Source organism: Prionailurus bengalensis, chromosome C2, assembly GCF_016509475.1.
Source record: "Prionailurus bengalensis isolate Pbe53 chromosome C2, Fcat_Pben_1.1_paternal_pri, whole genome shotgun sequence".
Lineage (NCBI taxonomy): Eukaryota > Metazoa > Chordata > Mammalia > Carnivora > Felidae > Prionailurus > Prionailurus bengalensis.
The window spans coordinates 66905746-66929835 of record NC_057350.1 but is presented as its reverse complement, the minus strand read 5'-3'; the positions used below and the strand labels follow the sequence as shown (position 1 = coordinate 66929835).

The following is a 24090-nucleotide window of genomic DNA, read 5'->3' as shown; positions in this document are numbered from 1 at the left end:
TGGGGAGAGTTCAACCCAAGAATACTAATGGCAAAATCTAAATGGGAAGTATGGAAAGAACCTAGAATCTTTAGGGAAAAGAGAAATGGGGTAAGGAAAGGCTATGAACTGAAGCAAAAAGATCACTGGCTTATGTGAATAAACAATGGTAAAACAATTCTTGCTGAATTCAGAATTTCCTGAGCCTAGAACTTCTGGATGCTCATCTAGGAGTCATTATCCTTTGTCCAGTGGCAGGGAGCTGCCCATACACTTGAGTTAAAAACTTTTTTCATGGAAATAATTAAGTCTAGAAAGCTTCAAATTTAATTCCTGAATGCCCCCTAATTACTGATATAAACCACAGTTCAACCTAATAATTGTTGAGATGGAAATGGAGACAAATGCCTATCAGATTCCCCCATCATTTACTCAGAAATATCATCAATCTCCAATAACAACCTGGAAGAAATAGAATAGCTTTGTACAAGACTGGGCTTGAATGAAAACTATAATTCTATCAATTTAAAGAGAGCATAGGGGCGCCTGGGTGGCGCAGTCAGTTGAGCGTCCGACTTCAGCCAGGTCACGATCTAGCGGTCCGTGAGTTCGAGCCCCGCGTCAGGCTCTGGGCTGATGGCTCAGAGCCTGGAGCCTGTTTCCGATTCTGTGTCTCCCTCTCTCTCTGCCCCTCCCCCGTTCATGCTCTGTCTCTCTCTGTCCCAAAAATAAATAAACGTTGAAAAAAAAAATTTTTTTAATAAAAAATAAAAAATAAAGAGAGCATAAATATTACAATAGAAAAAGTTCCCTCCTTCTCCTCTGATACACATACAAAATGTTTATTTCCCATCTTCTTTAAAATGGGGGTGGGGCATGAATAAAACAGAGGAAGGGAGCAAAGAGAAAAAGAGACCAAGATTTCTCAAGGGAATGTATAACCAAGGGATGATGTCAAGGCATTAATAGTGAAAAAACAAAACACCAGAACTGACACAAAAACTGGGCCTAATATCACCCAATCAGCACATTCTCTCCTTAAAGGCAAAGTCCACATGAAAAAACCAAATTATAATCAAAAAGCAGGTATATTTTCAGAATGAAGTTCCCCAATGACTAAAAATTTTCAATCATGATACCTTAAGACACCTTCACTAGGGAGACATAAATGGCAATTAAGTTGACTGTACTGTCTGATCAGTGACTCAATATCCTTGATTCAGATAATCTTGACTGTATTTTGATATTAGGCCATCTCCCACACAGTCCAACTATTGCTGACAACTAGTTTCATTCAGACACTAACCCTAAGTGAAATACAAAGAGCATTACAGATCAATCTCCTACATACTGATTTATAAGTAGTGGAAATACTTCCCTTTAGAAAGTCTCATGAAATTAAATAAGTATCATATGAATAAATGTAGAAGCACATTACTTTAGATTACCTTCTCTGAGGGACTGGATTACACCTACTACTGTAGTCAAGAGTGACAAAGACAACCACTGTAACACCAATATCTGCCGAGAATCACAAAACCAAAACCCAGAGCTCCTTTAAGAAATCTGCTAGAGCGAATGGAAAAAATGATGAGAATTTTCTAGTCTATTCTGAAAGAGCTCCAGATACATTTTATAACATTCCTCTATAGCACACTCAAGCAATTCTTATATTCAGGGTGGTTGAAATTTTCTTACAACCAAGATCTCTTCCTAGTTAAGCCCTTTCAAGGTAAGCAGGCTCTGTCTGACAAATTAAACATTTAATACAAATGTGACTTCTTTAAATTACTTTTCATCTAAAATGACTGCTTCACAATAAATAAGAGAAGTCACCGGCTATTTCTAGTTCTTTAGGTTAATAATCTTAATTGATATTTGGATTATTTCTCATTAAAAAATAATTGCAAAATTCTCTTAAATAGACAATACATAACATATACAAAAATTAGACAATTAAACATACATAAATCTTTTTTTTTGCAATAGAACATTTCATGTGTGAAAGTTCACATTTTTCAGATAGTTTTTTAAAAGGCAGATCTACGAACTAAAAAGTACCCTATACTCCTGAATTCTACCATAACAAGGGGACAATCTAACTTACCAGCATTGGCTCTCTCTATAGATTTTTGCCTCTAGAAAATAATACAAAGTTAATCCACCGAATAATTACCAAAACTGTACACTCTTTTCCAGTTTACAAATGACAACAAGACAAAATTACTATACAACCCAGCACTTTAAAGTTTCTGATGTTGGGGCACTTGGGTGGCTCAGTCGGTTAAGTGTCTGACTTCGGCTCAGGTCATGATCTCACTGTTCAGAGTTTGAGCTCCACATCAGGCTCTGTGCTGATGGCCCAGAGCCTGGAGCCTGTTTCAGATTCTGTGTCTCCCTCTCTCCCTCTGCCTCTCCCCCAGTCGTGGTGCCTCTCTCTCTCTCAAAAATAAATAAACATTAAAAAAAAATTTAAGTTCCTGATGTTAACACTAGGCATATTGTGTTTTTAGAAAATGCATGTTTTACAATCCTGTGTTGATAAGAAAAATCCTTAAAACCTAAAGCATTTAATTAGATGAAGCAAATTACAGATCATGTTGACAATTCTCTTCCACTAATAAACCTGCAAAAGGTGCCCCTCTTATTTCATCTGGCTGACGCTGATCTTTTAGGTCTCAGACAGTACTTCTTCCAGAGGCCTTCCCCAAATGCAGATTAGAGGCCCTAGTTAAATACTCCTAATAGAACTTTGTACTTCCACTAACAAAGCATTTAGATACATTGTATTATAACTTTCTGGCAGTGACTGCTACAAGTAGACATTCAAATAAATGTTGAAGGAAGAGGTCAAAGAGGTCAGAATGGCTTCAAAGTGGTAGAGAAGCCAACCCTTCAGATTAGGCTACAACTGCAAATAAGGGGTTGAGGGTGGGAGCAGAGGTAGGAGGGCCATGGGTGATACAGGACACGTCCTTGTGAATGAAAAAGGCAAGCTTCTAAAAGTAGTATGACAGTCAAACAAGAAAGTAAGACTAAGAATGACCATACACGGACTTACGAATCCGTTCAATTTTATAATGATATGCATAATTGGTTCCAAAATTAAACCAGGGATGCCTGGTGGCTCAGTCGGTTAAGCATCTGACTCTTGGTTTCAGCTCAGGTCATCTCACAGTTCATGGGATTGAGCTCCACCTAGGGCCCCAGCTCCACATCGGGCTCCACACTCTCAGCACAGACCCTGCTTGGATTTCTCTCTGTTCCTCTCTCTCTGCCCTTCCCCAGTTTGCATGCATTCTCTCTCTCTCTCTCAAAATAAATAAATAAGCTTTTTTAAAAAATTAGATAAACCAATTTAAGAAATAATTTATTTTTTAAAATTACTTAAAAGAAAGATTCATAAATTGGAAAAAAATCTCACCTGTCATAGGATCAAAGAGCTGATTAGCTTCTAAGTCCGTAAAAGTACTACTACAGACAGGACATTTGAAGGAAGCCCGGTTGGTGGAATCTCTCTCATCAGTTTCAATCCTCCTTCTCATGTGGTCCAATTTATATTTCACCACGTTAACAAGAGTACGATAATTAATAAAGTAGTAGTTATGGCGAGTGGTTTTCCCATCTGCAGCAGTCTCTACCCTCATTCTGCATTTGATGAACTTATCTCCCTTTAAATTATTCAAAACTGATCGAAGTTGCTTCCGATCAAACTTGAGCAGCTCCAACATATCCTCCTCTTTCACACAGGGGTTCCGGATCAAGATGTCCAAGGCCAAAGCATGCTCAATGCCATAAAACCCCCGGATCACGTACTTGGCTAGCCTCTTCAATGCTGCAGGAACCTCGGTGAGGACATCTGGGTCTGCCATCTTTAGCAGCAAACTTCAACTTTAAATAAACCAAATTCAGAAAAAAAAAAAAAAAGGGATCAGAAGGACATAGTAATCATTTTAAATCTAGAATTATCAACCCAATAGGGAGCTGGTAGTTACCACCCTTTGAAGTGCCACAAAGGTATCTGAGACATTGTTTTAAGACTTATAGGGGCGCCTGGGTGGCTCAGTCTGTTAAGCATCTGACTTTGGCTCATGTCATGATCTCGAGGTCTGAGTTCGAGCCCTGTGTCGGGCTCTGTGCTGACAGCTCACAGCCTGGAGCCTGTTTCAGATTCTGTGTCACCCTCTCTCTCTGACCCTCCCCCATTCATGCTCTGTCTCTCTTTGTCTCAAAAATAAATAAATGTTAAAAAAAAAAATTAAGAAAGACTTATAAAGCCTAAGCATTTAACAGAAAACAAGATTTTCCTTTACAGTACACAGATTATACTTTAAAAGCTTCACATATTCCTTAAATGGTCATTTTCATGATCTACTGTGCTTGATTCTAAAAAGAAACTTATTACCAATAGCAATGTTGTATTATATCAAGCCCACTTTATTTCAGAAAAAGAAACAAAAAAGATAAATGAAGCCTCACTATTCTTAATGCTATAATCTTTGGGAATGCTGGGAAACCCCTGAAAAATCTATCAGCATATCCTTAAAGTGTCTTTATTTCTTTTCTTGAGAAAAATTTTCCTACCAAAATCTATTCTAGGAGGTTTTACATAGTCATGCTTTCACAATAAAATCACAATAAACCAATAAACACATAAGTAATCACCAGATGGGTGTTTGGCAAAATTACTGTTATAAATCTGAAAGAAATTAACACTTGGATCCAGATAGCTTTACCAACCTTGCAAAGTTAAATCTGATGATCAGTTGAGTAAACAGTCAAAAACAAAAAACAAAAACAAAAACAAAAACAACTCAAGATATCTTTAAATACTGGATCCCTTCTTGCAGGACGAAGTACCCAGTTCTCACGTCATGACCCATAAGGCTATCTTCTACAAGCCCACACTGGCATGGGCTAGATTTTCACATGGCTGTTAAAAAGCCTGTGCATTGGAATTCAGTTAGCCTGAGATTTAGTAGCTGTGTGATCCTGAGCAAATTCCTTAAAACAACTTCAAGCCACATTTTACTCTCTGAGAAATAAGGATATTAATTATCTCAGTGAGGTTATTGTGGTGAATAAATAAGAATGTGAAGCAATATGTGTATTAGGAAACACTTGTTGATAAGGGTAGCTCCCATGTTGGTTTAATCATTAAATCAATACGTGACAGCCAGGCTATCCACACAGACTATGTCAACATTTCCCTACACTATAGGGAAATTTTTAAGAGGCTATTGAACTCTTTCAATAGAGAATCACATTCTTTTATTAATATTAGTTTCGATTGAACCTTTTGTTTATAATCAGTGGTTATCAACAGAATCAGATTTAATACCTTTTTTAGAAGAAATGTCTTTATATCCACAGTACTATACTATCAAGGTATTCCTAAACAACCAATCTATACACATATTTTGGGGGGGAAATATAATGCCCTATGTGTAATAAAGGAAAGATAAAAGGAAAGTCAGTTACAGTATTTCAGATTGTAAATAATCAGGCAGGAATGACTATATATAAGAGACAAAGCAGGACCTAGATCCAAACCTATTGTAGTCCTAAAACATTCCTGTCATCCCAAGGCTGAAGGATGCTGAACAAGTACCTGAGTTGAACACAAAAGTACTATCATAGCATACTACCAGATGCATTTTGTTCTCCTTTCCAATTTGACCCCAGTTTTTTTGTTTGCTTTGTTTTACACGCTCAACAGTTGGCAAAACATAACATACAGCCTCTAAAATATCTAACAAACGAAAAATGGCAAATGTCAAAATAAATTACTTTTCCAGTATTATTTCCTACTGTTATATTGCCCTCCCTGACCTCCCACTCCATAAGCTCCATATTCTAGACCAATGGTTCTCAACCCTGGCTGTAAAGCAGAATCATCTGGGGAGCATTTAAAAACACCCATCCTGGGCCCCATTCCCAGATATTTTGTTTCAGCTGGTCTGAGAGAGCCAGGTTAGGCATAGTGTTATTTTATTTATTCTGTTATAACCTGTTATTTATTCTGTGTTCCAACACACAAAGTCTCTGACCACTGTTCCTGACAAATTTGGTGAGTGGCTACTACATGTTCCCCCAATACACATTATCATTTTGCCTGTCTCCTTTGCCTGAAACACCTTAGTGGGCCCTACAGATTTAAGCAGGGAGTGACATGAGGGACTCTGCAGTACAATAGTTTTGGTTTAGAATCCCAGCTCCACCATTTCCTACCGGTGACGTTAGAAAATTCTGTTTCCTCATCTATAAGTGATTGATAGCACCCTCCTAGTAGATTTGAAGTACAGATTACCTGAGATAATTCATGTAGGGACTCTGCAGTACAATAGTTTTGGTTTAGAATCCCAGCTCCACCATTTCCTACCGGTGACGTTAGAAAATTCTGTTTCCTCATCTATAAGTGATTGATAGCACCCTCCTCGTAGATTTGAAGTACAGATTACCTGAGATAATTCATGTAAAGTGTTCTGCTTTCAGGGCTAAAAACAGAAAAGTGCTATTAAATACAGGCATTGATAATAATACCCTCTATTTAGAAAAGTGACTCTTGTAACAATATGAGAAATGGCCATAAGTATTGAAGATGGAGCCACTGCAAAGCTATTAAGAGCCATGGTAACCAAGCCTAAACTAAGGAAGAAAGGACAGGATGAATGAAACTTACTACAAAAACAAAATTAAAAGAATCTGATAATTTATTGGAAATGAGTTACAGAGTGGGAAAATTTTAAATAGCTATTTGGGTTTGTTTGTTTGACAACACTTTTTATTGTGGTAAAATACACAAAACACAAAATTTAGCAATTAACCATTTTGAAGTATACAGTTCAGTGGTATTAAATATATTCATGCTGTGGCACAACTATCCCCACCCCCCATCTCCATAACCCTTTGCATCTTGTAAAACTGAAACACTGCACCCATTAAACAACATGCTTAATATTATTAAATAATGACATATAGTTATGTGCTTTGAGCCAGTGTAGCTAGGAAGAGAATACTACTAAGAAAAATGAGTTAACACCTGAAAGAGGAACAGGTTTGGAAGAAATGAGGCATTCGCTTTTAGATGCTTGTCTTTGAGGATATACCACAGAATATTCTGTGAAGATGTCCAGCAGGTAGCTGAACAAATGAAACTGGGGCTCAGGAAAGAAGTCATGCTGTTCCAGCTTATGCAAAACCTCTACATTCTAAAATCATCCTTCCTGACGTTTTGTTCTCTCCTCTATCATTTCTACTTCCCCACTTAAGCTGAATCTCCTACTCGGTCTTTGGATTTATCATGTTACTTAAGTCAGAGGTCTCAAACTGGCAGCCTCTGTCACATTGTTTGACCCAAAGAACGTTTTGAAGATTTTCTGAATTAGTCATCAACACTGAAAAATCGTGAAATTTCACATAAATTTCAACTTTAAGCTTGAAAGTTGGAAGTATCTGAGGAAAAAAGTGAGATCATGTTCCCACAGGGTAACAATAACCTGAAGCTGAAGAACAGTTGATGGTTTTAAACAGGGAAGGAGCTTGGCTGGCCTCTGGAGACTTTTGAATGTGTGACCTTTCAGCACCAACCTGTTTCTTCTTTTTTAGCCTCACAGTCCATCAGTCACCTCCCAGCCTCACCTACCTCCCTAACACAGTCCAGACCCCCAAGGGCAAGTTGGTTTGGTCTTTGAACAATGTATTCTCATCATACATTTAGCCAGGCACAGAGTTGGAGAAACAAAGTTGAAATGCATCCCTTCTCTGCACTGTTGACCCTTGTCAGCCTCATCCCCAGCCACACTGGCATTCTCTCAATTCCAATTCCATAAGCCACACATGCTTTCTCCACTTCCAGGCCTTTGCACATACTGTTCATTCTGCCCACAAAGCTAAGCTCAACTCCCTTCTCCTAATCATCTTTCACATATAAAATGACGTTTCTCAGGGAGACCTTCCCAGACTCCCCCTAGTAGCTTAAATGTTCCCCTTTCACACACAGCGCTTCCCCTTTACTTCTCGCAGTAAATAGATTTGTACTGTCTTCATGTCCGTCTCTGAGACCAGGGCCTTTATCTTGTTCACCACTTTCTAGCACCCAGCACAGCTAGTCTAGCACTTTCATAAAACTTCCAGGAAGTCTCCTAAGCACGTGTTCAAAATGCCCACCCTGCCAGCTTCCCCCAATTCACTTCCTCCACTGCTGCTTCCAGAATAGAAAACGACTACTGAAAACCCTCTCCTTTAACCTCAAATGGTTTTAAGCAGGCGGTGTCAGGATTGAAATTCGCTGTTTTAAAAGGTTATGCTACAGGATGTAAAACAAAGGAGAAAGGAGCGGATGTGGGAATCCAATTAGATTATCTCAGCGTACCACTATTCCGGTTCTAGAAAACCATGGATCCTATACGTCTGTGTTTTTTCAGTTACCATGTTCCATGGCACTTTCCATACCTTCGTACATAAAGCGGCATAATCACCGCAAAAACTGCAACCGGCTGCCCTCCACGAGCTCGGTTCTGAGCTCGGTTCTGTAATGTTCACTCCTCCCCGCTGAGAGCCCCCGAGCCCCTAAATTCCCTCGGACTGTGCCAGGTGAGTCCTGGGGCCACACTCGGCGCAGCCAAGCCCGTCCTACCGGAGGTCGCACACGGGCCGCTCCGGGGTCAATGGTTCTTTGGAGGACCACGTCAAGAGAATAGCTAAGGGGATGCGGGTAGCTAAGGAGAAAGGAGAGAAAGGGGGGAGAAACCATGAAATGCGACGCCGGACGAGGGAATCGAGAACAAGGAACAGGGAGCAAGGTTTACCAAAACGAATCTTCGAACACTCCCACTACAGCTTCCCTCAGCGCCTCAACTACCGGCTTAAACGAGCCACGCCACTAGTGCGACAAAGACAATTCCTTATTCCTGCGACCAGCTTTGGAACCCACCCACCACTTTTAACCGTACCGGCCAATCAGCACAGTGAGGCCTCCGTTCAAGACAGTCACACCCCCGATTAGCCAATGAAATTGAAGACTCTCTCTTCCATACCCAGCTCTGGTTGGCCTACCATCCCGGAACAGGCGTTAACTCCGGGCTGTGGCAAGATGGCGTCCCTGGATCGGGTGAAGGTACTGGTATTGGGAGACTCAGGTGAGCGGCTTAATCCACCTCTAGAGTTCCTGACACTGTTGAGTTATCTGATAACCCTCTTCCTTCGCTACTCCCCCGCTTCTCCAACGAACTGGCTCTGACCGTGGCTGAAAGCCCTCTCAAGGTCTAAAAACTACACTTCCCAGAGGACTTTGCTCTGACGAAGGTGGCGTTGCAGGTGGGGGGCGCGGAGCCCCGACCTTTCTCCGCCTTCGCAGCTTTCCCAGCCGGTCTCCCGGGCGACCGCATCCTAGCTTGTATTGCCGATTCCTTTGTTTTAAGAGATATGCAGACATTGAGTATTGTATTGGCGCTGTAAGAAAGATACAGAAGCTGGGATCGTGCCTTCAACAGATTTTGTTCATTACGGAATTCAAACATGCACTAAGAAAAATGACTGTTCCAACTGCTTTACAGATACTAACTCTAATTTAATCTGAGACCAGCCCTATTAACCCCATTTTACAGATGAGAAAAGTGAAGAGGAGAGATATAAATGACAGAAGCTGTTTGAACCCAGAGTCTACGCACTTAAACACTAAGTCATGTTATGAAATGAAATATTGGGTTGTAGTCCTGTTTTAGTCCTGTTTTACTCTCAGCTGGGCTTCTTGATTTCTTTGTTCTCTTTAATCCTAATTGAAAACCTATTATGTACTAGGTTGTAAGAAAAAGAGCAATTAAGATAAGGCTATATTATGAAACAGCTAGGATTTAATGCTGAGCTCAATTTAATCCTAGTGTTAAAATTCTTCTTTTGACACCTTGGACTTTTGAGAACTAGAAGTGAGGTCTGCATTTCCCCTTCTCACCTCACTACCATTCTCTTTCTTACCATAACTTCCAGCCCTGTGCTCATTAAGAACTTGGAATAAATGCTAACCTTGCATTTCGTGGATGTCCTTTTCTGGAGTTGACCTCTGAATGTGTGCTGTAAGCAAAGACATTATGCAAAATGCATGGAAGATATATTATGGAGAGGATACACCCTAAACAACTTGAAAACTAGCCTTACAGTAGACTGTAAACAGTTGTGGTGGAGAGGAGGAAGTTAAGAATGTTTCCACATTGCCTGAAGATTATTTGCATTCCAAAATGTTTTATAGATAGCATTATTTAATATCCCCTTAAGAAAGTTGCATTATGAAATTCTTTTCATATAATCCAAGTTATCAACTCCAGTTCTTTAGCTTGAAGTGATGCTGAAGTTAATGAAGTCACTCAGCCAGTAATAATGGTCTAATGGGACTTGGCAAGAGTATAACCAAGTAGAATTTGAGACAAATTCAGAGCTAACGTGATTCATGATGTATAAAGTGGGCTTTCTCCCTCATTTTTAATTCACTTTTCTATCACATCTAACCAACGCTTGATGTTCCATATTGTTGGAATTAGTCAGTTTTTTTCTTTTTCACAAAAATACTTAAGTACCTGCTACATAGCAGGCACTATAGTAAGTGCTGAGGCTGTAACTGTGAAATCAATGCATTACATAACAGGGTTGAATTGGCTGCTGCATTAAATGTGGAAAAATGATCAGGCAATTAGTAAGCTTTTCTTTTTCCTGATAGCCTGGTTGTAAAACAGAAGACACAGTCACGCCCACTTGATTGATCTTGTCACACATTCACGGACATTAGGCTATGTATGGAAAGTCGGTTATTGCCTTTTTGTCATTTCCCTTTTAACACTGATTTAATAACAGGTAAGGATATGCTTTTTACACTTCATCTGCCTTTGTATTCAGACTTCAAAGTTTATTTTTGAATAAAGTCTTATTTCCCCTGTGAAATGTTGAGGATTTCACAAACATATAAAAGAATGACTTGAAATGTAGAGATTTGTTTTATATCCCCTAGAGATAGTTGATAATTTAGTTAGGAATCCTGAAAGTCTCACTAATACACACATACGTTTTTCCTCTTTGTTCTTTCAGAGATAAGAGATAAGCTTAACACATTACCAGGAACTATATTTGGAACTGGCATTTATTTAATTATATTGGACTTTTTCCCCTAAGCAAATCAAGGGCATTCTTTTGATCTAATTTGATTCTAATGGTAAAAGCATAGAATTAGTACCTCCCAAAATTCTTAAAGAAATGAATAGTCAGCCAATTTTCTTGGCACTTCAGTAATTCTTACTGCTGACAATCTATCCAGGGTTAGTCAACTCTTCCCACCCAAAGCAGTTAATTCATGGAGAGCTATACAATATTAACTGCATAGAGATGTTTGCTGACACAGTTAAGCTTAACTAGAAGCTCAAACCTTGCATCAGGCTGGAAACCAAGCATGTAGATATATGTCTCCAACATAGACAACCTACATGGAAACACCAATCAACAATATGCCCTAAAGGTCACAGATGTCAAATGCAGTGCAGTAAATACAAAGACAGAGCCAAATTTGGGTACTCAAAAATCTAAAAGTCTGTGTTGAAAAAAATAAAAAGAATTAAAAGGAAACCTGAGAAAATGTTTGATTCAACTGCATGAGACAGCTAATATATAAAGAGGTTATGTAAATTGATAACCCTAAACCCATTAGATAAACGGGCAGAGAACATCAACAGATAATTTCGTGAGAGGAAAGACAACTGATTAACAAAGATTGTAATGGATATCTTTACCAGAAGGTAAAGAAATACAGACTAAAGCAAGATGTCACTTTTTTTTTTTAATCAAATTAACATAGATGAAAAAGCAACAACATACATACTCTTGAGGTGCAACAGGATCTGCAGGCTTATATATATGGCTGGTGGCAGAGTAACCAGATGAAAGTTGTCAACATATATCAAGAACTTTAAATGTTCATTTCACTTCTGGAAGGGTATACTATGGAAATCATTCTAATTTGAAACAATTTAAACAAGTCTTAGCATAGTGAAAAGTTCAAAACATATCTAATAATGAGGGAATGGTTAAGTAAATTGTTATGTCTACTCTCTGAACTACTATGGAGACATTAAAAATGTTTCTGAAGGGATACCTGGTTGGCTCAATCAGTTGACCATCCGACTTCAGCTCAAGTCATGATCTCAAGGTTCTTGAGTTTAAGCCCCACATCTGGCTGGCTAGCAGTCTGTCAACGCAGAGCCCGCTTCGGATCCTCTGTTCCCCTCTCCCTGCCCTTGCGCTCTCTCAAAAATAAATAATATTTTTTAATGTTTATGAAGATTCTGTAATAACATGGAAAAATTTAACCCCTAAATAAATATTAATTAAGGCACTGTTCTGGAGACTGGAGATGAAAACAATGTGTAAAACCTAGTCCCAACCCTCAAAGAACTTAAACTGAGTGAATAAAAACTATAAACAAAGAAGTGTAATAATGTGTTTTTTAAGTGCTTTGTAGAAAAATGTACAGGGCACAGAGGAGACCCAGAGGATGGTGGATAGTGTGCTTAGTTCTACCTCTGTGTAGTTCAAGAAAACTTTAGAACTAGAAAGATGCTGAGTCTTGAAAGATTAATTCACCAGGCCAATTTGGGAGAGAAAATGAATGGGCAGGATGGGGAGAATATTTCAGACCAAACCAGCTATGTAAACAAAGGCAGGTATTGTCTTTAAGTTCACCATGTATATATTCACAATAACAACCTACTTTTAGAAACCCCCTGCTAATAGTATTAAATAAAGCTACATGTTGCTTATAGGGCTCTTCAGGCCATTTTTCCTTTTTTAAAATTCATTCCAGATTGTCTGTAAATACAACTCTTTATAATAAAAAATAAACATAATTAATAGGTTCATACACAGTAATGCGCACAAACAGATGGTCTAAATTTTTGATACAACTAGTGTTACATAAAGATTCACCAGCTATGCTTGTTACAGTGGCATCCCAAAATGCTGTGAATTGAATGAGTGACTCTACATACAGGTATACAGAAGAACTCATTCTCTTTCTTCTTCATCTAGATCTCCATATGCTAGTTCTAGCATTAATAACTACATTATCTTGAACCCAGTGGGTCTACAAGAAAATAAAGTTCGGGTCTACAAGAAAATAAAGTTCTGCCTTAAGGTAAAGGACCATGATGTAGAAGAGGGAATAGAGTAGTTCTATTTTCCCAAAGGGTCAAGTCTGAGCCAGGTTGTTGACTGCCTTTTAAAAATCACTATATAGGAGAACTAGAGGGTCTAAATATGAAATTGTGAAATGGTGAATCCCTGTCACAATATTCAAGCACAATTTGAGAGAACCACTGTCTTTAACCATCTTCTCTGTATCAATAAAGCTTATTAAGTGGTGGTATGGTATGACCACCCTTCAGCCAACCATACTTTACCTATCATTATTACTGCATATGCTCAGTCTTACTTTTGTCATAATGGATATTTCAGCATGTCTCTTACATGACTAGAGTTCTTAAATCTTTTACAGGTGTTGGGAAATCTTCACTGGTTCATCTTCTGTGCCAAAATCAAGTACTGGGAAATCCATCATGGACTGTGGGCTGCTCAGTAGATGTCAGAGTATGTGTTTCCGATATTTTAGTTTTTCTTTAGTCATATTAAAGATCAGTCCTTCAAACTACATGATCAAATTATAGTACTGTAGTCAAAACTGATACTAATAGCTAGGCTTTATTAACTACCTACTCTGCGTTAGATACTATGCCAAATGCCTTGTATGTCTTTTCTTACTTAATCTTTTTTAAACTGAGACATAACTGGAGAAACTAAGACATGGAGAAGTAAACTACCTTGATCAAATTCACTCAGTGCAAAAAAAGCAGAGTTAAGATTGGATCCTAGACTTAACCCAGTCTATGGCCATACCACCCTGAATGCACCTGATCTCTATCTATCTAAATAGTCTTAATCCAGAGACTTCTGTGTTAATTACTGTGTTATATACCCAGAGTTCACTTAACATGCTCCATAAATAATTCTATCTAATCCTTTGGCACTAAGACTGACAACTTGGGGCTAGAAATATAAAGTCAAAAGCTTCTGGAGCCTTATGTCTGGGTCTTCTTCTCTTTTGCAAACTTGGGTACAGTTTCCTAACTCTCTATCTTCCCAGATACTGTTGGTCTTTGCTAATCCCAACTAGTCCTGTCCAAGTGTCTCTTCTGCTAGCATACATCTCTCCATTGACTTAAGAAATGAAAAGGGAAGGAATTGTTCAATTGAATTAGTTCAGTTGACAGTTATTTTCCTTCAGTTCTTTTAAGCTGTTGTCCCACAGACTGTGACTTATATTTCTAGTGATTGGAAATCTTTTGTCAGCCTAATTATTATTCCTTTTTAAGGTAATTTCTTCTCTCTAGTTGCTTTTAAAAGATTTTTTTTTTTATGTTCTGTAGTTTTGCTAACTTATGTCTAGGTATGTGTTCATTTTTAGTCATCCTGTCATAAGGTTGTGCCTCTCCTGTCTGTCTTTATTTTTCAAATTTTTTAGCCACTATCTGTTGTCTTCCCTCATTCACTCTGTCTTCTCCTTTTGAACTTGTATTAGATTTTTTTTTAATGTTTTATTTATTTTTGAGACAGAAAGAGACAGAGCATGAGCAGGGGAGGGGCAGAGAGAGAGAGGGAGACACAGACTCCGAAGCAGCTCCAGGCTCTGAGCCGTCAGCACAGAGCCCGACGCGGGGCTGGAACTCACGAACCGCAAGATCGTGACCTGAGCTGAAGTCGGCCGCCCAACCAACTGAGCCACCCAGGTGCCCCAGAACTTGTATTAGATTTTTATTCTCTGTGTATTTTAATTGTACTTACATGTTTTCTATTTTTTGTTTCTCCTTTGTGTGTTCTGGATCATGTATTCATATCATTAAGAATTTTTGGGGGCGCCTCGGTTAAGCGTCTGACTTCGGCTCAGGTCATGATCTCAGATTCGTGAATTTGAGCCCCGCATAGGGCTCTGTGCTGACAGCTCAGAGCCTGGAGCCTGCTTCAGATTCTGTGTCTCCCTCTGTCTCCACCCCTCCCCCACTCACACTCTGTCTCCATCTCTCTCTCAAAAAATAAATAAACGTGAAAAAAAATGTTTAAAAAAGAATCCCTTCAATTATGTCTAATCTGCTTTTTAATATATCCACCAAGTTTTTCATCTCAGTAACTATAATTTTTTATTTCTAGATATTCCTTTTGGTTCCTTTTCAAATGTCAAAATCTTTCAAAATATCCTGACCTTTTATTATGGTTTTACTTTTTATTTTATTAACATAGTATTTTATGGTTTCTTTTGGATTGTTTTATTTTTTCTGCGTGGGTGATATTCAACTTGCTGTGTATGCTGACTATACCTCATGAAAATGTATGTCTTTGTATGGTTTATAATTCTTTGAAGATGATCACATCTTCAGCAGGATATTTTTTTCTTCTTCCCTGTGGAAATTTTGTGTGCTTGTTGTGTGAAAGTACAGTACCTTTTCATTTCTGTTGCTGCCAGAGCCCTAGGGATTTCAAGGGTACTTACAATTTTACATCTAGGAGTCTCCATGCCACCTAGATAATGTATATTCTTTAAGTTTCCGATTCTAGTACAGGCCTGTGGTTTTCATTTTTTGTGGACCCTCTATCTGTTCTGTACCACCCCTACCTGAAGTCCCTGACAGAAAGTTTTTCCTACTTTCCTGAACCAGTGGACAGTTCTTCCTACTCTCTTTGACTGGGCAGCTCACCAAGGGTCCAGATTTCATGAAGGGAACTGTAGTCTGGTCTTTGTCACCCACTCATATATATTCTGCCTTAGAAGCCAGAAAACAGGGGCACCTGGGTAGCTCAGTCAGTTAAGCATCCAACTTCATCTCGGGTCATGATCATGAGATTGAGACCCATGTCGGGCTCTGCATTGACAGCACAGAGCCTGCTTCAGATTGTCTGTCTCCCTCTCTCTCTACCTCTCTCTCTCAGCCTCTCTCTCTCTTTCTTTCTCTCTCAAAAATAAATAAACATTAAAAAAAAAAAAAGCCAGAAAACAGATCTCTATTCCTGGATGGACACTAAAACTCCAGGGACCAGCCCCTGAAGCTGTCTCCTCTGAATCTGGGTCAGTTCCCACTTCTCACTCTAATTTTAAGTTCTTCATTTCTGGCATCTCAGGATTTCCCTTTATTTTCTTGAACTTGTCCTCTTTATTTTATAAAAATATTTCTATGGCATTTCTGTGAATTTGAAGTCAGAGGGGACCTGTATGTGTCATTTCAGCCTGCTATGTTCCCAAATTCTTGGATATAGGAGAAAAACAAATACTAGATAATGAGTTCATTTGGCAAATTGCCAATAGCAAGTTCTGGACCGAATTTCCTTTTGGACTTTTCACAATCCCTTTCTGTGGGAAAGCATAATATTGAAAAGAAACTTAGATTTAAACTCCCACTTCCTGGGTCAGTTCCCATATTGCCTTTTGCTTCCTCAAGAGTGACTTTAGAGTAATCAGTTTACTTCTCTGAGCCTTAGTTTATCCTCTACAGAATATAGGTAAATAATGCCTGCTTTAGCTAGCCTTCAGGTTTGTAGGTTATGTTATACTGTGACTGATTTTACTGGAATGAGTCTGGTACTAACTGACTCCTATAAAGCCAGGCTGGCCTGAACTGCATTATTGTTGAAGAATGGGGCATATGGAGGTGAAAGTTATAACTCTTCACTATGTCTTGAGCTAGTTGGTCTCTGTCTTTCATCTTTGAGAAGAATGCATTTCTTGAATGACAACATAAGTGAAAGTCATTTGTAAACGATAATCTTAAGGAAAGTTGTCATAGACATGTAAATTGTTTTGACTACTGTTGTAATAAAGTAAACAGTTCTTCCCTCTAGCAAGAATGATTAAATCTGATAAAAACCATTACCTAAATAGCTTGGAATACTTTCTTCTGTAGCAGCTTTTGTATTGCAGTTATAGCTTCTATGTTATTGAAACCAGAGAGAGGGTATCTCCAGAATCCAGGTAGATGTGTTAATACACTCTTTTCAAAACTCTTAGAAATAATTTAGCTCATTTTACATCTAAGAGCTTACTAAAAATAGAGATAATAAAGGTGATAATGTAATTGTTTAATTCAAATATTGGGTGAAACTAATGAGCTTAATGTATGTACTCAGTAATTACTAACATTTTGGATTTAGTATGCATTGGAGAGGTATTCATAACTGAATTGAAGGGAAAAGGGAAAAGTTTTATTTTACAGTGTTCTTCATTCATGACTGTCTTCTAATTTTGTTGCCGCAAGTCTAATGGGACTAATATAAATGCATGGCTACTCTTAATCATGAAAACAAAACTTACAGAATTTTAATCTTTTCGCAAATTATAAATAAGGAAATTGACTTGTAATTTATTGTTCATTTTAATGGGATTTTAACTCTCTAATTTACACATTGCATACAATCAATATTTATTGACTTCCTCTTTGGGCAGCATAATAATGTGCAAGCACTGAGGAGAAATTTAAAAAGAAAAGACAATCTCTATCCTCACTAAGAATGTGAAATAGGATCTAGTAGGTGGCACAAAGTTCATATTTATGAATAATTTTAAAAATAACATACTGGGGTGCCTGGGTGGCTCCGTCGGTTAAGTGTCTGACTTCAGCTCAGGTCATGATCTCATGGTTCGTGCGTTCGAGCCCCGCATCGGGCTCTGTGCTGACAGCTTGCTCAGAGCCTGGAGCCTGCTTCGGATTCTGTGCCTTCTTCTGTCTCTGTCCTTCTGCCTCTTTTGCACTCTGTCTCTTTCTGCCTCTCAAAAATAAATAAATGTTAAAAAAAATTTTTTTAAAGAAATAAATAACAATAGTACTGAATGATGGCTTACTTTGCCTAAGCACCGATTTTACAAACTAATTCAAGTGATTCCCACAACAACCCTTCCAGATAGGTGCTCTTAGTTCCCCCAATTTGATACATGAAGCAGTAGAGGCAGAGAGGTGTTAAATGTCTTGTCCAAGGTCACATTGCTAGTTAGTGATGGGTTGGAATTCAACCCCAGGTGGTCTGGTTCAAGAGCCTGTGCTCTTGAGCACTATTCTATACTGCCTCATGTTCCAGAATGGTATTAAGAAAAAAGTATTCTGCTGTTAAATACAGTAACCACTAGACTAATTGTGGCAATTTAAATTTAAATTAAATTAAATTAAAATTTTAGTTCCTCAGTTAAACAAACTAGCAACATTTGAAGTGCCCAATAGTAACATGTTGCCAGTGGTTACTGTATTGGACATTTCCATCATTGCAGAACATTCTGAGACAGCTCTGATAGACAACATTTATAGAGAAGGTTAAGTGTTAATAGCAGTTCAAGAGAAAAAGTTGAGGTGCTTGTAAAGAATGGAAAATTATATTGAGTGTCAATGATTGAACAGGTGGCCTGGACAATGGACAAATGGACTGACTATTCCTCAAGAAGGGGGATATATATTATAGGTGAAAGAGAAGTAAATGATAATAAATTCACTACTGGACATGATGAAGGGAAGTATCTATGAGCTCTCCAACTGAAACTGTCCAGAAGGCATTCAGAGATGAGGTAGGGAAGCTTAAGAGAGAATTCTAAATTGGACTCATCTATATAGATATAATCCCAGACCGTGAGAGATGGTGAGTTTTTCCAAAAAGCAAATTTAGAAAGAGAAGACCTGAGAGAAAACCTTGGGGTATATTTGGAGAGTTGAAGATGAGAAGAGAGGTCAGAGAAAGATTGATCAAAGAGGTAAGAAGATAGCCAAGATGATGAAATACCACAAGAGTAAATGGAGAGAGAATTTCATGAAGGAGAGAATGAGTTTTGATATGAAATGCTATAGAGGTGTAAGAACTGAGAGAGAGGGAAAAAATGGTGATGATGAAGTCAATCCTGACCTTTGACCTTTGACCTTGCAATGGAAAGTTAGTAGTAGAAACCAAATGATGTGAGTAGGCAAAGAGGAAATAGAGACAAGTTTAAATCCATCTTTCACAAAGTTTAGAGGTTAAATAAAGGAGTGAATGGGTACAGAATAGAAGGGAAAGCAACAGTCTTTTTTTTAAATAGGGGAAATGAGCTTGGCTAAAGGCAAAATAAGATTACTAGAAAGGAAGAGGCAATTAGCAGTAACCTTTATATTTTTCATTCATCCATTTGTTCCTTTAGTACATATATTACATGCCTCCCGAGTTTCAGACACTGCAAGGAATTGGAAGTATAGCAGCAAATTAGACAAGTTTGGCAGTATACTTTTTTGATGGTACATGACAAGGTAGGGGTCCCCAAACTCCTCCCCTTCTTTGGGGGGTCTGGAATGGAAACTGTATAGAGGTCAGAAGATTCTCAGTGTGTTGGGGAATGGGTTGGGCCAAGGACTTCCCAGCAGCTGAGGGCCTCTCTCTTCTTGCTTTCATTGGTGCTGGTGGTCCAGGGAGCTCTTACTCCTTAGGGCCCATGTGGACCATAAGATCTACCACCCATTGCCATAGCCAAATTCATTGTCATACCAGGAAATGAGCTTGACAAAGTGGTGATTGAAGGCAATGCCAGCCCAGCATTGGAAGAGTGGGTGTCACTGTTAAAGTTGCAGGAGACAACCTGGTCCTCAGTGTAGCCCCAGATGCCCTTGAGGGGTCCTCTGATCCCTGCTTTACCACCTTCTTGATGTCATTGTGTTTGGCAGGTTTCTCTAGGTGGCAGGTCAAATCCATGACTAGCACGCTGAGGGTAGGGACATGGAAGGCCATGCCAGTGAGTTTCCCATTCAGCTCAGGGATGACCTTACCCATAGCCTTGGTGGTGCCAATAGAAGCAGTTATGGTATTCTGTGCAGCCCCGTGTCCATCATGCCACAGCTTCTCAGAGGGACCACCCATGGTCTTCTGGGTGGCAGTGATGGCATGCACTGTGGTCATGTGTCCCTCCATGATCCCACAGTTGTCACAGATGACCTTGGCCAGAGGTGCAAAGTAGTTGGTGCAGGAGGCATTGCTAACAATCTTGAGGGAGTTGTCGTATTTCTCATGGTTCATGCCCATCACAAACTTGGGCACATCAGCAGAAGGGGCAGAGATGATGACCCTCTTGGCCCTATCCTTCAAGTGAGCCCCAGCTTTCTCCATGGTGATGAAGACCCAGTGGACTCCACAACATACTCAGCATCAGCATCACTCCATTTGATGTTAGCGAGATCTTGCTCCTAGAAGACAGAATTAGGCTTTTCATTGATGGCAAGTTTCCCATTCTCAGCCTTGACTGTGGTGTTGAGTTTGCCATGGGTAGAATCATACTGGAACATGTCCATGTTGTTAAGGTCAACGAAGGGGTCATTGATGACAACAGTATCCACTTTGCCAGAGTTAATAGGAACCGTGGTGACCAGGCGCCCAATATGGCCAAATCCATTTACTCCAGGCTTCACCATTGTGTCTCAGGGATGTGGCTGGCACTGTATCAGAAGATGTGGCTGTCTGTCAAAGGGGGAAGAGCAGGGGCACCTGGATGGCTCAGTTGGTTAAGTGCCTGATTCCTGGTTTCGGCTCAGGTCATGATCTTACAGTTTGTGCAGAGCCTGCTTGGGGTTCTCTCTCTCTCCCTCTCTCTGCCCCTCCCCTGCTCATGCTCTCTCTCTCTCTTTGTCTCTCTCTCTCTCTCTCTCTCTCTCTCTTTCTCTCAAAATAAATAAATAAATAATAAATAAATAAATAAACTTAAAAAAAATTTTTTTAAATAAAAGGGTGGAGGAAGAGCAGAGAGCCTCTTCATGCTTTATAAAAGTTACAAATAATAGGGGCACCTGGGTGGCTCAGTTGGTTGGGCATCTGACTTCAGCTCAGGTCATGATCTCACAGCTAATGGGTTTGAGCCCCGCATCTGGCTCTGTGCTGACAGCTCAGAGCCTGGAGCCTGTTTTGGATTCTGTGTCTCCCTCTCTCTCTCTCTGCCCCTCCCCAACTCATGCTCTGTCTCTCTCTCCATCAAAAAATAAATAAACTTTAAAAAAATTTAAATAAAAGTTACAAGTAATAGGTAAACTCCTCAAATGAGGTAAAGCCTTTCGTACTTAGTCTTGATATAGTTTTTAATAAAAAATCAAAAGGTGAGTAAATGAGAAGTACCAAAGTGACAGCAGCATTGAGGAGTCTGGTTCCTTTCCCCACTTAATTAGCAGCATATACTGTTGCTACATTTTGAGAAAACCCATGCTTGCATAGCTGTCAAGTCTTTAATGACTTAAAGTATCAGATACTTGATGACCTGATTTAAATATAAAACATATTTCTTATAATTTGCCATTACTCTCAGTCATGCTGGGCTCTTAGCATTGCACCAACTGACCACTTACTGTATCCAGAGCAATACTTGTTGTAATGTCAAGTTTTCCCTTGGAGACCACTCACCCATATGAAAGATATGTCATAGCTACAAACTATAAGCCACTGGTTTAAAATTCTTAGGACTCATTCCATTTGAAGTAAGTTAAGCTAAATATTAGTTGAGCAAGTTGGAAAGGAAGAAGGGTACCTTCTCTTGTAATTCTGGAAGGAGACAATGAAAGAATTGATTAGGGAAGGTATTCTTTGGTAGGAAAGAGTATAGATGAGGACATCCATGTGGCTTGGGAGTGAGTATATGTAGCCAGAGCAAGCTGGCTAACAGACCTAGTACATTGCAAGACTAAGAGGGCACGCTACATATGTATTACATGATTGCTATTCTTGGAAGTCACTGTACAGTCTTTTAGGGGAGGCAACATTAGACATTTGAAATAATTTTAGAGAAAAAAAGTGATGTCCTGCATTGATTGCCAAACTTAATTATATGTCAGAATCACCTAGGGATCTGTCTGTAAAAGTACAGATTTTTGAGCCCCATCCCAGAAGCTTCAGGGACAGTCTAAGAATCTAATTTTTGTTTAAGAAATCAAAAATGCAACTTGAATCTAATTTTTAACAAGGTTTCTATTCGTTCTGATTTAGTTCATTTTCAGAATTGTACTTGAGAAGCACTGGAATTCAGTCAAATAAGAAATCCAATGTAATAAACCCTTGGAAGATGAAATATTCTGAATTTATTCATTGATTTAAACAAACATATCCAAGCATCTAATATGTGCCAGGTATTATGCTATTTTCTTGGTCTACCAATATGAATAATGCATGACTTCTTCCCTTAGGCTTACAGTCTAATAGAATATACATCAACAGATAAATTATACAATATGGTTAGTGAAATGATAGATGGATAATAACTTCTTACCAGGGTGTTATGGGAGCGAATATAGTATCTAACTGGCTCTGGTTGGTTTTAGATGGGGAAAGGAGGCAGAATCAAGAAAGGTTCACTAAAGTGGCTGAGCTTTTCAATAACAGATAATTGACCCTTTCCAGTGTCTTAGCTTGGAAATATTTATAAAATATACATTTCCCCGTGTTTTCAAACAAATCTCACATAGTTAAACTTTCTTTTAATGTTTATTTCTTTGTTTTGAGAGGGGAAGAGTGGAGAGAGAGGAGCAGAGAGAGAGAGAGAGAGAGAGAGAGAGAGAGAGGGAGAAAATCCCAAGAGAATCCCACTGTTAGTGCAGAGCCCAATGCGGGGCTCAGTCTCATGAACCATGAGATCATGACCTGAGCCAAAATAAAGAGTTGGATGCTTCACTGGTAATCCACCGATGCCCCTAGTTTAACTTTTTTATTGATGACTTAGCATGATCACATATTATCAGTTCTTTCACCATACAGCAAAATAGTGATACCTTTTATCACAATATACAGGAGTAATTTTCATCATCCACAGGGCTGTACAACTGCTATGATTTTGTTATTCTCATTTTTCTGTCCTATCCTCTTTGTTGTCAATCTGATAATGGTCTTCTCTTGTCAATGTGACGGTATGTAGAGTATCTTACTTAAATTTTTCATTAAAAGTATTTGGACAAAAATATGTGAATAAGTAAAAAGTATGATGCATTCTGTTAAATATATGAGTTTTAGTACATTTTATGACATCTATTTTTAACCACTTAGCTATCTTGCTTTTTATTATTTCACAGCCACTAAGTGTATATAATACAACTTCATTTTATAGGCAAAGAAACTGAGGATCAAAAATATCAGGGATAATCAGTGGCAATCAATAGTATAATCTAGGCCTCCTGATAACCAAAATAGTTCCATTTTATAAAATCAGCAGTTCTTAACTAGGGGTTATGGCAAAATCATTTGGAGAATGGTTCAAATTATGCATGAGCTAAATCCCAAAGGTCCTGATTCAGTAAGTCTGGCTTATTCTTTTTTTTTTTTTTTCTTTAAGGACTTTTTTCTCTCTCTTTTTTTTTTCATTGTTACCGAGGTATAATTAACACATAAAATTGTAAGATATTTAAAGTGTATATCGTTGGTGATTTGATAGACATCATGAAAAGATTCTTCTCATCTACGTAGTTAACACATCTGTTACGTAGTTGCTCGCTTATTTATTTATGTATTTATTTGGAACATTTAAGTTCTACTCTCTTAGCTTATTTCAGTTATATAATACAAAGTTATCAATTATAGTTACCATGTTTTAAATTAGATCCTAAGATCTATTCATCTTATAAACTCTGTACCTTTTTCCCAATCTTTACCCAGTCCCAAATCCTGGCAACTACATTTCTACTGTCTGTTTCTAGAAGTTTGACTTTTTATTTAGATTCCACATGTAAGTAGTGCCATGCACGATTTGTCTTTATCTAACTCTTTTCACTTAGCGTAATTCCCTTGAGGCCCATCCATGTATTTGCAAACAGCAGGATTTCCTTTCCACCTGGCTGAATAATATTCCAGTGTCTGTGTATGTACACACCATAGCTTCTTTATCAATCATCCATTGATTGACATGCACTTAGATTGTCTTCATACCTTGGCTATTGTGCAGTGAACATGAGAGTCCAGATATCTCTTCAATATCCTGTTTTCATTTCTTTTGAATAAATCCCCAGAAGTGGGATTACTGGATTATGTGGTAGTTTAGTTTTATTTTTAATTTTTTAAGGAACTTCC

The 24090-nt window shown here is 38.6% G+C and overlaps 2 protein-coding genes and 1 pseudogene across 4 annotated transcripts in view; 1 reads left to right on the top strand and 2 right to left on the bottom strand.

Moving 5' to 3' along the window:
- GTF2E1 (general transcription factor IIE subunit 1) overlaps positions 1–8925 on the bottom strand; it is a 36307-nt gene extending 27382 nt beyond the window's left edge. Inside the window, exons 1-2 of one of the 3 annotated variants that reach the window (XM_043594271.1) lie at positions 8434–8925; positions 3404–3870 (exon numbers count right to left, since the gene is read on the bottom strand). In XM_043594271.1, the coding sequence (XP_043450206.1) occupies positions 3404–3851 (448 nt within the window). In that variant the 5' untranslated portion in view covers positions 3852–3870; positions 8434–8925. The remainder of the gene's footprint in view (positions 1–3403; positions 3871–8433) is intronic. The other 2 variants (XM_043594272.1, XM_043594270.1) reach the window with 2 other exon arrangements.
- Positions 8926–9021: 96 nt separating this feature from the next.
- The window catches only part of RABL3 (RAB, member of RAS oncogene family like 3), a 38400-nt gene continuing 23331 nt past the window's right edge, over positions 9022–24090 (top strand). The window contains exons 1-2 of the mRNA XM_043594273.1: positions 9022–9119; positions 13511–13602. Coding sequence (XP_043450208.1) covers positions 9074–9119; positions 13511–13602 — 138 coding nt within the window. The 5' untranslated portion in view covers positions 9022–9073. The remainder of the gene's footprint in view (positions 9120–13510; positions 13603–24090) is intronic.
- On the bottom strand, positions 19483–20592 carry LOC122491487 (annotated as a pseudogene).